At 34.6% G+C, this 13,388-nt stretch overlaps 1 protein-coding gene across 3 annotated transcripts in view; it reads left to right on the top strand.

Annotated features, from left to right (window-relative positions):
- CSMD3 (CUB and Sushi multiple domains 3) overlaps positions 1-13,388 on the top strand; it is a 1,218,611-nt gene that overhangs the window by 319,291 nt on the left and 885,932 nt on the right. For all 3 annotated transcript variants that reach the window (XM_055287089.2, XM_055287087.2, XM_055287086.2), the window contains exon 5: positions 10,973-11,180. In XM_055287089.2, the coding sequence (XP_055143064.1) occupies positions 10,973-11,180 (208 nt within the window). The remainder of the gene's footprint in view (positions 1-10,972; positions 11,181-13,388) is intronic.

Genomic DNA, 13,388 nt, shown 5'->3' with positions numbered 1-13,388 from the left:
CACTCCTGGTGTAGCTTTGGTGGGTCCTAGAACGACATAGGCTATGTCTAGCAAAGTTGTGGGGTCATGGCTGCCTTCATTTAGATTGCAAAGGATGTAAAGAAAGCTGTGGAACTCAGAAAGAAAACTGCCCTGGAAGTGAAGCCACCATGAAGAGTTTCCACTAGGTCAGTGTCCAGTGGAGCCATGGGAGCAGGACCACTCCAGAGAATCCAGACCAGTAGACTGTTGGGTATGTGATTTCAGCTTTGGAGAGCTCCAGACACAAAGCCGATTTGAAGATGGGGCCACAACACAGAACTGCCATGGGAGCAAAGCTGTTTGAAGCCTTGCGAACCCAATCTCAGCCCCTGGAGGGTAAACATTGAGCCAAAGAATATTATTCTTGAGCTATAAGACATAATATTGTTTGCCTTGTTAGATTTCAGTCTTACTTGTTACCCCTTTCTTCTTTCCTATTTCTCCCTATTGGAAAGGGAATGTCTATCCTATGTCTGTCTGACCATTGTATTTTAGAAGCACATATCATTTTTGATTTCAGAGGTTCACAGTCAGAGAGCAATTTGCCTCTGCACAAATGATACCTTGAGTCTCATCCATGGCAGATTTAGATGATATCGAAATAGGACTCTTGACTTTAGACTTCCGAGTTGATACTAGAATTAGTTAAGACTTTTAGAGCTATTGGGATGGTATGAATGTATTTTGAATGACAGAAAGACATGAATTTTTCAGGGCCAAGATTGAAAAAGATGTTTTATCCTCACCATTCTACAGTGTTGCTGTTGTCATAAATCAAGTGTTGCTGTTGTCATGAATATGTGTGAGTCTTTATCTGAACTCTTCATTATGTCCCATTGGTTAACTCTTCTATACTTGTTTTTAATTCCGCATTGTTTTGATTATGGCAGCTGTATAATAAGTCTGAAATCTGGTTGTTTTTCAGCTGTATATTCTTCTTTATGATTGCTTGAGTTAGACTTAGCTCTTTGCATTTCCCGGAAATTAAAAAATCAGCTTGTCAATTTACACATGGACATTTGCCAGTATTTTGATTGTGACTGTTCTAAAGCCATAGATTAATCTGGGAGACAACATATTCATTTGTTTACATAGGTCTTTTGTATTTTCTCTAAAAAATACTTTAAAATATTTTGAGTAGAGCTTTACCCAGCTTTTTCATGTCTTAGTACCTTCATTCCTAGGTATTTGAAATTTTATTATATTAAAAATGATATTTTAAAAATGTCAGTCTAATTGTTTGTCTCTGATATGTTTTTGTATATTTCCTCCTATTTAGTTGTACTGCTAAATTCACTCATTAAGTTTGGTATTTTATCAGTGACTTTTAAAAAATGTCCTACATACACAGTTCTGGAATCTGCAAATGTTGCCCTTTCTTGAAATTAAGGATGGAGAATAGAAATTAATTAACTAACAATTTCCACTTGCTGAACAGAAGTAGAAATTTTCCAATTATGTTATTTTGACCTGCAACATACATAACCTTTTTTTTTTTTTTTTTTTTTTTTGAGATGGCGTCTCATCCTTTCGCTAGGCTGGCATGCAGTGGCGCGATCTCGGTTCATTGCAACCTCCACCTTCCGGGTTCAAGCAATTCTCCTGCATCAGCCTCCTGAGTAGCTGGGACTACAGGCATCTGCCACCACGCCCAGCTAATTTTTGTATTTTTAATAGAGACGGGGTTTCACCATGTTGTCCAGGATGGTCTCAATCTCTTGACCTAATGATCTACCCGTCTTGGCGTCCCGAAGTGCTGGGATTACAGATGTGAGTCACCACACCCAGGCTCATATCTTGTTCTTAAAATGTATTTAGCAACTCACTCCAATGTTTTACTTTGTTTTGACCTTTTGCTCCATTTATCATACTATTCCTATGTTTTTGAACTGTGATGTATTCTTTGAAATTCTGCTTATTCTATTCTGTAGATTCTCAGAGATCAGAATCCAAATTGATTATCAATTTAAATAATTATATTCTTTTTTTGTTCATTTCATGTTTAATTCAATAAATTCACTTGGAGTCCCTACTATATATGTAGGTATAGTAGTTTTAAGTAACAGATATAATATTAGCAAAAAGGGACATAAGCCCTGCCTTTATGAAGTTTACAATGAGAAGGAGGCAGACATTTTAAATACTGAAGTAGAAAAGAGACTCTGCCATCATCAACATATAGCCATTGAAGCTGCCCAAGAACACAGCCTCCATCCAGATAGAAAGTTGACCCATGAACAACCAGGATTTGAACTGCATGGGTCCACTAACACAACCCTTGTTTTGTTTTTTGTTTTGTTTTGTTTTTCAATAAATACAGTCAGCCCTCCCTATCAGAGGGTTCCACATCCACAGTGAAACATGGTTGGAAAATACAGTATGGGATGTGAAACCTGTGTATAGGGTGGGCTGACTTTTCATTTCCATGGGTTCTGCAGGGTCAACTACAGTACATGAGCATACTCACATTTTAGTATCATAATAGATCCTGGAACCAATACCTGGCGGAAACTGGGGGACAGTTGCATAACAGTATTCAAGGGACTGGGCGTGATGGCTTGCACCTGTAATCCCAGCACTTTTGGAGGTCAAGGCAGAACAGGAGTTCAAGACCAGCCTGGGCAATATGGTGAAACCCCGTTTCTACAAAAAACCCAGCCAGGCATGGCATACTGTGTAATGCCATTTGCATGACCCACATGGTCACCCTGGACCCCATGGATCAGGCCCTGCCTGATGCCACCAACACCGCTTCTGTGCCAGGACCCCCAGTGTGATGCAACTTGCATGATGTTCTTTGCTGTAGTGCCTTTTAATGGCATAGCTTTGGCAGGTTTGGAGGTGTTCAGAATAGGCAAATCTATAGAGCCTGTGGTGGATTTGTGGTTGTCTAAGGCCCGGGGGGAATAGAGCATAGGGAATTGGAGGGGATGATTAAAAGGTGTGAGATTTCATTTTGGGGTGATGAAAATGTTCTAAAATTCATTGTAATAATGGTTATACAACTCTGAATATACTAAAAGGCATTGAATTGTACACTTTCAATGGGTGAACACTTGAGGTATATTTCAATAAAGCTATTTTACAAAAAAAGAAAGAGAATAAAGAATGTGGATGGCAAAGATTACAATTCTATCTCAATTCACTGAAAACTTATTAATCAGAATTCAGCTACATGGCCTCACTTAGATGTGAAAAGCACTAAAATATTTGTCCTGGCTGGTAGCTGCCTCCCAGCAACACCTCATAAATGGAAGTGGAACATGAATTTTGGATCTCAGTCGTCTCAACCACATTGAGATGCAAACAACTCTATGCCTTTTGTAACTGTGAATTTTATATTTTCATCAAATTTGTAAATCCTTTGACCATTAATCTTTCCATAGTTTTCCATGCTTGCCCCTGCTCCACAACCTTTTTGGAACTTCAATAACACATATTCAACTGTTTGGTATTTTCCTATAGGGGATATCTGTTCTTTAAAAAGAAATCTTGCTTTTCTCTTAGCTGCATTCTAAATAGTTTCTATTGCCATGTGTTTAAGTCCACTATGTTTTCTTTTGTACTGTCTACTCTTCTATGAGGCCCATTGAGTATTTTTTTTTTAATTTCTAGTAATATATTTTGTATCTCTTAAAGTTTCATATGGTCATCTTTTTATATCTTCCCTTTCTTTCCTCACTGTGGTCACTGAGTCCAGTTTTTCTGAAAAGGGCTACATAGTAAATATTTTAGGCTTTGCTGTGGTTATATAGTCTCTAACATGTATTCATCTTTGATTTTGGTTTGTTTGTTTTTACAATCCTTTAAAAATGTAAAAATCATTACTAGATCACAGGCAAAACAAAAAAAAAGTCTATAAGCCAGATTTAGTCTGGGGTATAGTGTGCTAACCCTTGTTTTAAGTAGTTGAATATAGTTATATCTGCTCTAAAGTCCTTATTTTCTAATTCCATCATCTCCATATGTTTTGGTCTGTTTCTAATGATTTTTCTCTTGGTTATGAGTCATATCTTTATGTTTATTGACATGGGCTAGTACTTTTTTTTTTTTAACTGTATGTTGAACATTGTGAATTTTAAGATATTTATTGTCTGGATTTAGTTATCTTTAAGGAATCTTGAGCTTTCTTCTAGTATGTATTAAAGTTACTTTTGGTTCAGTTTGTGTCTTTTGAGATTTGTTTTTAAGCTTTAAGTATTGCATTTTTAAGTGGCCTTAACTCTAGGCGTAGTTTACCCTCTCTACTGAAGTGCACCCCTTTTGAGATTTCTACTGAATACTCCATTCAGAGTGGACTCTATATTCTAGCTAGTGGTAAATGAACAGATTTCAGCCCAGTGTGCTTTGTTGGAACCATTCATCTTACACATTCCTCTTTATGTGACTTCATGAAATTTCATCCAATTGCATGCATTTATTAGTATTTAGCAAATACTAATGAAGAGAACCTAATGTAAATCTTTTGAGTCCTTTTCTTCTGCAGAGCTTCCTCCTCTCTAGAACTTTGCCCTATGACTAACATTCCAATGCTCATGCTTCCTGAATTCTATCTACTGAGCTGAAAGAAACACCATACTCTACTTGTAATCCCGCTCCTTATTCTGTGGTCTGGAATGTATCTCCTTAGAGAAAGCCAAGTGATAATAGGGCTCTCCTTCTTAGTTTTTCTCCTCTCTTAGATCACAGTTCTTCATGGACCTGGTCTAATGTTTTAAAACAGTTATTATATATATTTTTCTCAGTTTTAATTTTTAAGTCAATAATGTAAATTTGTTTCCTCTTGGCCTTTCATGGTTATTACTTGATTTAATTTAAATATTTTCTTCTCCAAATCTTTAATAATTTAAGTTTTATTGAATGAATGCTTATATTTTTGTCTTAGAGATTGTGAGAAGTATTTTAAGCTGGATGCTTAAACACACATACTTATTAATTACTTTCTTCAGTGCATTAACTGTCTCTCATTTTCTCAACATGTCTCTTTGGAAGGTAAATGGAAATTAATGTAGGATATTTGTAAAAAGCATATTTGTGCATTCAAAAATAAATCTTCAAAGCTAAAATGCCATTATACTTTGCTCTTTTTACTTCTCAGAGGTGTTTATCTCAGGAATGTTGAATATTTTTCTTTGATCTATTATATATGTTTTTCTTTTTAATTTCATCTGTTTTAATATGAAAGGAATTGAAGTAGCTTGACTGAAAAATAAAAATATGAGAATCTTTAATTTCCTTTAGAATCATTGAAAATACACTTTTGTTTTCTTCATAAGCTGGGAAGGTATTATTTGTTGTACCGTGACAAACATAAAACAAAATTATCAATCTGAAAGAAGTGTTATTTACCCAGTTGCTCAATTTTCTTCTCCATGAGAAAAGGGTTTCTCTTTAAACACAAAAATGCAAAAGTTGAACTATTAAATGTAAGTAGAGGCAGTTACACAAAATTAACTACTGCTCCATATATGTAATATGATGGCTAATTAATGACAGTGTAATATTTAAATAGTTTGCCTAATTAGGCGCACAACAGTGATGCCTGTCTTGGGACGAAATAAAAAGCCTCACATAGATGTCAGTTTCACTTGAGTGCTGATGGAAATTGTAGATTTAGCAAAGGAGAATTGTAGAAAAAATGTCCCATGATAAAATTTGAAATTGAATTGAATGCTTAGCATCTGGAATTGACCAAGTGTACTTCCCTCCTACAATTTACAGTTCATTTCTCTTTGGTGATAAACAAGCCTATTCCCTGCACCCCACCCCCAACACTAAGCTATTTCAGCAGAAACTAATAGCAAGGTAGAGCATAGTATGAGATCAGTATCAGAAAAGATGTGTTATAGAAAACTATTTAGGTGTTTTATGAAGCTGTGTTTATTTTTTTATTAACAGCCACGTTTGGAGAAGTTCCAATTTATATTATGTTCAATGAAATGGTGTGGTCTCATACCCAAAGCCAAAACAAGGTCATACATTTACAATATCTAAATAACTGTCACAGAGATTAAAAGTAAATAAAAATTTAATTTTAGGAAAAAGTACATTTATGAAATCATAGTGAACTATTTTTAAAAACCTTTTCACTGTAATACAACTAATCTTTATTTTATTTTGTTATGTTTCTCCCTGCTCTATAGGTAAGAGATAAAAAAGCATTACTTATGAAGTTTACATAAATTCATTTATTTTAAAGTATAATAAATGGTGTTATTTGATGATAGATTTATAATATTTTAAACACTTAAAATGATATTTACTGACATTTTTAACAGCCATAGTTTTTAATTAATAGATTCAAATACACTAAGAACTTATGGGAGAATTGATAGCATTGCTAGGAAAAATTGGAATAAATCCAAATTCCAAAAGGGTTAATAATTTTAATCCTCATTCTTAAAATTCCACATTATCTTTATTGATCCCATTAGCTGAATTTGTGGTTTTCTTCACGTTTTACAACAGGTTGACTTTGCAAACTTCTTAACATGCAATTTGCTAACATCTGGGCTATGTAAATGTGTATACATATACATATATAAAAAATTAAACGACTTTAAATCTTACAAACTTTATACTTTTCCTAGAACAAGAGTAGAGAATCCACCATTGTTTTTATTACTCACTGTATTATTTGTATGTTAAGCAACCACATTCGGAAGCCATCACAACTTCTAGTTAACCTCAAGGGAAGTCTAAGGTATTTAATGACATTGCTTTACTATTTAGGTGAAAATATATTATTCTTAAGCCTTGGCCTAAGATGGATGTTCTAATTTATTTTGTCCTCATGGTATTTCTTCTGACATATCTAGAAAGACCAAACTAATCTTTTGAAGATAATGAGATAAAAATAAAATAATATAGTCAAAACGAGATGTTTTATCTTTAGGCAGCAATGAAGCATGCAAGAATTTGTGTGGACTCTTGATTCAGCCTCTTAATCTTCAACAGCTATGGCCTTCCTCTCCTATCCCTCCATAGAGCAACTAAATGATCTTTTGAAAACCTAAATCCAATTATGTCACATCCCCACTAAAAGCACTTTAATGTTCCATTACTATGAAAAAATTCCATACCCTTGTCAGAAATGTGCTGCAAGGTCTGACCCTTAGTTGCCCTTCCAGTTGGATTTGGTACCAAATAGCCCCTCACCCTTTTTGCTGTAGCACACAGGCCCATTACCTTGGTAAAAGCGTCAATGAAGCTGCAGGAACACCCTTCCCTCCCCTTTTCATGTACTTACTGCTTACTATTTTGCTTTGTGTTTCTGGTCCAGCATCACTTCCTCAGGAAATTCTTGTTCCTTAATTCGCTAACTAGTTCAAGGCCCCAAACATACAGCATTAATACTAAATGTTCCTTCTTCATAGGACCTGACAGAAATGTAATTTTATGTATTCACTTTTCATATTCACGAGAGCCTGACTCACTAATAGAATACTCTGTGAGAACAGGGATCATGAAAACGTTTTATAGTCATTATAGTCAGAGAGATTACATGGTTTCCTCCTGGCACTTGGCAGATCTCAACGAATACTTTTTCGACAGATGACAAAATGAATAAATTTTGTTTCACAAGAAGTTTATACAAATAACCAATATGATCCTATGCGTATCTTGAGCCTCTAAGGAGATGGTTCTATGGAACAACCTTCTGTGAACCCCCCACTTTCTATGAATTGTTGGATAGAAAGTGTTGTAGACATCACTTATTAATCAAGCAAGCCTGCAGGCTGTGACAGAGTAGTGACGAAAGAATAGAAGCCTCTATCCTGTCATTTACACGATATGTACCAACTCATTTTGAACAGAGACCAAGCCATGGTATTTAGCAGAAACAGCACAGCACTGGATTCAAGAGTTTCATGGTTTGTTCTAATGCTGCCTTTTCCTTGTCCCAACTCTGCTATAAGTTCTTTTTAAATTGACTTAGGTAGTATGTCCTGCTATGAATTCGTAATTACAGAAAATATGTTGTTTTTTTTTTTTAATATTGCCTTGAATTCAGCATTCAAGTAGGGACACCAAACCAAAATTTTTTTTAATCCAACATTTACTGAAGAAAAGTTTACCTATTTCACCATTTTGTCAGATACTGATTCTATGATAGTCTCTGTCATAACAAACAAACAGAAGTGCTGAGCATAGAACTCGGTACAAGAGTCTACATGAACATTGGTTTGAATGCTGGAGGAACTGAGTCCCTATCCTTGTTTTCAAGTGAAAATGAGTCATACATTTGAGTTGAAATTATTTTGCTGTAAAATCAAGATTTCCTTGAAGTGAGCTGTTTTCTGGGTTGTTCTCTCTTCCATGTGTCAGGAATGTAGAGTTATTTATCTGCATTGTGAGTCTAGGTTGAGGAAATTCAAAGAGATCATGTAGAGAAATTGATTTCTATGCCTTGGAGCTTACGGAATATATTATTATTATTATTAAAATGACAGTTAAAGTATTTAAATGTCTATTGCAAACCCAAAGGACTGCATTTTGAAAGAAACTGCATTTCCACAGAGGATGAATAAATGGGTGTGTTTTCATTTGACTAAATGCAGGATTTTTGTGAGGGAGTTCTGGCTTGGCATGGTCTTACATCCTGCCCAAGAGGCCAATCTCAAAAGGTGAGGAGACATATGGAAAGAAGCTGGAACTGTACTATTCTATACCCATAGCATGAGAGAGAAATGTAAGCAGCCAGCTGGAGAGACACACTCACCCACAGTAATGGAACTGATGGGGACACCTCTGTGGAGCCCATGAAAGGGCCTATGAGTGAAAGAATCATCTTTCTTTAATTGTCTGTCAAAGCCCTTAGAAACCAGTACCAAATTAGTGTTAGGAAAATAAGAGGATTCAGATCCTCTGATCCTTCCTACTTGTAACCCCAGGAGGCTCATAGAGATCTCAGCGAGAAGGGGAGGATGAACAGAAATACTAGCAGGGAAACAGGGAAGAAGACTGACTTCTCCATCTCACCTCTGCCCCACCTCTGCTCCATCTGCCACAAGTCCAAGGTATGGGGAGCAAAGAAGCTTAATCAAAATGAAGTTAATTTCTTTTTGATTACCCAGGACTGGATGTATTAATTGATGGATTGTGATTTTTTAAGTTAAATCATTTATTTTTAAACAGACAAAAGTAATGTATATTTATCATGTACAAATGATGTTTGGAAATATGTGTTCATTGTGGAATGGCTACATTGAGCTAATTAACATATGCCTTACTTCATATACTTTTCATTTTTGAGATGAGAACACTTAAACTATAATCTCTAAACTGTAGGATTTTTTTCTTTAATCTGATTGTGATCCAGAATGTTATGTGTCTCCTTCAGATTTTATCTAGAGGAAGGAAAATAAATAGCTCATTGAGCTGGTTTAAATAGATTGTGGGCCAGTCAAACTGTGAATATATACTAGTGAAATAATTTATCATCAAAGCAGTATTCAATGTTGGTGTTGGTACTTGAGAAGGGAAATAATAGAAGTGATTTATGGTTGGGGGTAGAGATGGCAGGACAGGCTTATTAGAAGGTTTAGGTCTTGAAGGCATTGTTGAAAATATTTGTAGTAGTATGCCACATGGTCTAGACAAGACAACTAGTTCATTTCAATTATCTAACAAACTTAAAAGAGAAAGAGCACACAATAAAAATCTTAAAAAATATATTTAGTGTGTGATAAAAGTTAAATATCTTTTAAGAAGAATATGCTTACATTTTTGATTCATAGATTATGGAGGTAAATGGATAAAGAGCAAGAAAGAAAAAAGCTAATATTATTTGATGCCTATAATATAATACTAAAGTTGTCTCTAATAACAAAGCATTTTTTTTTTATGTTCTACTCATCATGGAATTGAATAGAAAGATATTGTCCATCTCTGTTTGTTTAGGTTCTGGAGCTATTGGTTACATCAAATAATAATTGGTCATTATGGAGCCAGAGTTTTCCTCAAAAACTTGAATTGAAGGAATTCCCTGAGTCGGCCAAGGCAATAACATAAGTAATAAGACAATTTATTTCACAAGTGAACTTGTAACTTATTAGCTTGACTGGCCTAAACAATGTTATAATAAGGCAAATGCCCCAGCTTCAATTCCTTTATGAAACAGGAGCTTTTTCTTATGTTTGCATACCAAACACAGCTACTCATATAACCACACTGCTAGTTCCTACCATCAGCCAAAAGTAGACTAGTGGAGAATCTACGGCCCCAATTTGGAAAATCAGAATCATAGATCCAAATGTAAGGTTAGTCAAAAAGTTATTTATGGTGTTGTATCTGTGTACCTTATATGACTACTTAGTAAAAGATACATTGTTTGATTTCATAGGAATATATTTCTAAAGATATATTAGTTACCGTATTATTTCTCTGTAAACAAAATATCCTGGATATGTGATATACTCTTATTTGAGTTGTATTTCTACAAACGTTTTTCAATAACTTCTGAAACATACCATTGACATGAACTATATTATATTGTCTCTTAAGTTATGTCTTTGTGTTGTACATACTTGCATTAAAAAACCAAAAAGCTCTTCCATCAACAAAGTGATCAAAGATTTCCCATCACAGACATTAAGATACATGTTTCCTTTGTTTAACTCACTTTATCACTTAAACATGAAAAAAATCTTGATTCTATTTTCTTAATGTCTAATTTTGGAGTGTAGATTTTTTGCTTACTTTTATTGCTGTTTCAACCAATTGTTATGAAATTGTTAAGATATACTTTATACTTGTATATGTGCTTATACATTTTTTAATAAACTTCTCATTTTATTTAATCTCCATTAGTATATTCTGCACTTGGTATCACATTTGAACTGCTATTTTTATCTAAGCATATTGACTTGCTTTTCTCTTAATAACTTACAACTGAACAATTGCATTTATCTTAATAACTTACAACTGAACATTTTGTCATTTTTAACAGCTGAAGATGCCTGTGGAGGAACAATGAGAGGATCCAGTGGCATCATATCCAGCCCTAGTTTTCCTAATGAGTACCATAACAATGCTGATTGCACTTGGACCATTGTAGCAGAGCCTGGGGACACAATTTCACTCATATTTACTGATTTTCAAATGGAAGAGAAATATGATTACTTAGAAATAGAAGGTTCTGAGCCACCTACCATATGGTAAGTAAATAGCTTCTATTAACCTTGCATTGATGTTGTTGAAGCAAACTAAGAAACAGGTTTTACAGGTTTGTGGACTTTTACAGGTTTGGATATTTAAAAGATCTTATAGGAAAGTTATGTGAAGAGGTTGTCAGAGCTGAAGATATTTTTGAAGATTGGGCTATTTACATAAAAAATAGATGGAAATTCAACACTTGTATAAACAAATAAAAGTTATTCCTATTGTAACCTACAGTTGTGTTTTTTAGCATGCCATTCCAAACTTGATGGTTTCTCTCAAATTAATTGAATAGTCTTGGAAGTAATTTTCCTTTGTTTAAGTAGACTTGTTATATACCTCGTTATCTGAAAGCAAAAGTTAAACACCATCATCTGGGGGAATATGGTTTGTTTCTTTAGAAACTCAAGGTGTGGTCTAATGAAACCTGCAAAGTATTCAGAACATGCTTTTAAGACATAATATTTTTAAAGTAAAATGCTTCTTTATGCTATTTTAAAAATTTGTGTCTAATTATATCATTGAATAGATTATGATTCAGTAACTGAGTGAAAGAAAGAATAAGATGACACTGATAAAGGAAAGAGATAGGTAAACACTAGACTAGAGAGAATCTTTTAAGCCATGTGAAGATTTGCTAAGAACCATGGGAATTTATCCAAAACAATTACTTGAAGATGTTTGAATATCCAAATGATTATTCTTATTGAAATGAAGAGACTGATTTGAAGTGGGACTCGATTCGCTGTAGGAAGATCACTTAAGAGATGATTGCAGTATTCCAAGAAAAGATCATGGTAGCTAGAATTAGAGTCATATTAATGAGGTAAGGAAGCAGACTGAGTTGAGAGATATTGATGACGTATACTAAAAAGGACTTTGTAGTGGACTGAGGGTTGATAAAGTAGGCAGTATTGAAATAAAACCTAGTTTTCTGACCTGAACAGATGGTGAAGGCAGTAGTAATATTCACTGAGTTGGAAATTGTTGAGGAAAGGTTAAGTTTGGAATGAGAACCCTGTAAATATTGAGATTTGTTTTGAATATATTTAATTGGAAGATTCTTCTAGATGTGCAATTAAAGCCATCTACTAGACAACTATATCTCTTATATGATTCAATAATTTAGAGTAGGATCACAACACTGATATTTAGTTAATATTGATGGTAAGTGAACCAATAGGCAACAATATAATTGGATATAGAGAGAGAGGATAAAATGAGAAAACAAAGGAGGACTAGGACTGAATCTGAGACTTAACAACATATAAGGCCTGGACTTGGATGATACAGCAAAGAAAACTGAGGGAGTCATTTGAAGAGGTAAGAGAAGGAAGTCTTAAGAAATACTTTCATTCAGACAAGGGAAGAAAGAGCAGGCCTCTTTGGTGCTTTAGACACAGAAGCACTTAGAAAATGCTGTTATGTAGCAGGCACCCCAACAAGTATTTGTTAAATAAACATTAAACAAATGGGATTCTAGTAAAAATCAAAATTAAGTTTGGAAATAATTTTAAAGAGCATCTAATCCAACTCTCCATCCAAGGCTTTGTAAATAGCTATTTACAAAGTATTATATTTAGTGAATGTTTTACTTCTTTGTTTCTGTCATAGCATCTAAGCTGACAATGCCATAATATCAAAATTAAAAGAAACCTTGGATGTTATAGGTGAGAACCTGAGATCTAGGGAGGTGACATGACTTACTCATTGTCATCCATCAATAAGGAGTCAAAGCTGAATCTGGAACACAAGCAGTAATCAACATAAATAAGGTACACCCACACTCTGTCTAGAGCGTGATAAGAAAGAAAAGATGTGGAGGAGTAAGAGAGGTCAGGAGAGCAAGAACGTTGTGATGAGTGTGTAGCTTACTTAATTGAAAAGTTGATATTTGAGCAAAGTCCTGATGAATATAAGGAAGTTAGTCAACTGGATGAGCCTTCAGGCAGAAATGACATCTAGAGCAAAATACGTAAAGCAGAGTGGGCCTTACTGTGTTGTAGGAACACCTAAGAAGCCATTGTGGCTAGAAAAGAATGACCATGGGTGAAGGCAGTAGGAGAGAAAGAAAGATAATTAATAGAGCCTGGCTCAAGACTCATCTTTGTCTTTTACTCTAAATGAAATGTGAATTCACTTGAGGGGCTTGAGCACAGTAATGACATGATTGACCTTATTACTTAAAAAAAAAAAGTCACAATGGC

Source organism: Symphalangus syndactylus, chromosome 7, assembly GCF_028878055.3.
Source record: "Symphalangus syndactylus isolate Jambi chromosome 7, NHGRI_mSymSyn1-v2.1_pri, whole genome shotgun sequence".
Lineage (NCBI taxonomy): Eukaryota > Metazoa > Chordata > Mammalia > Primates > Hylobatidae > Symphalangus > Symphalangus syndactylus.
This window is presented reverse-complemented; position numbering and strand designations above follow the sequence as displayed.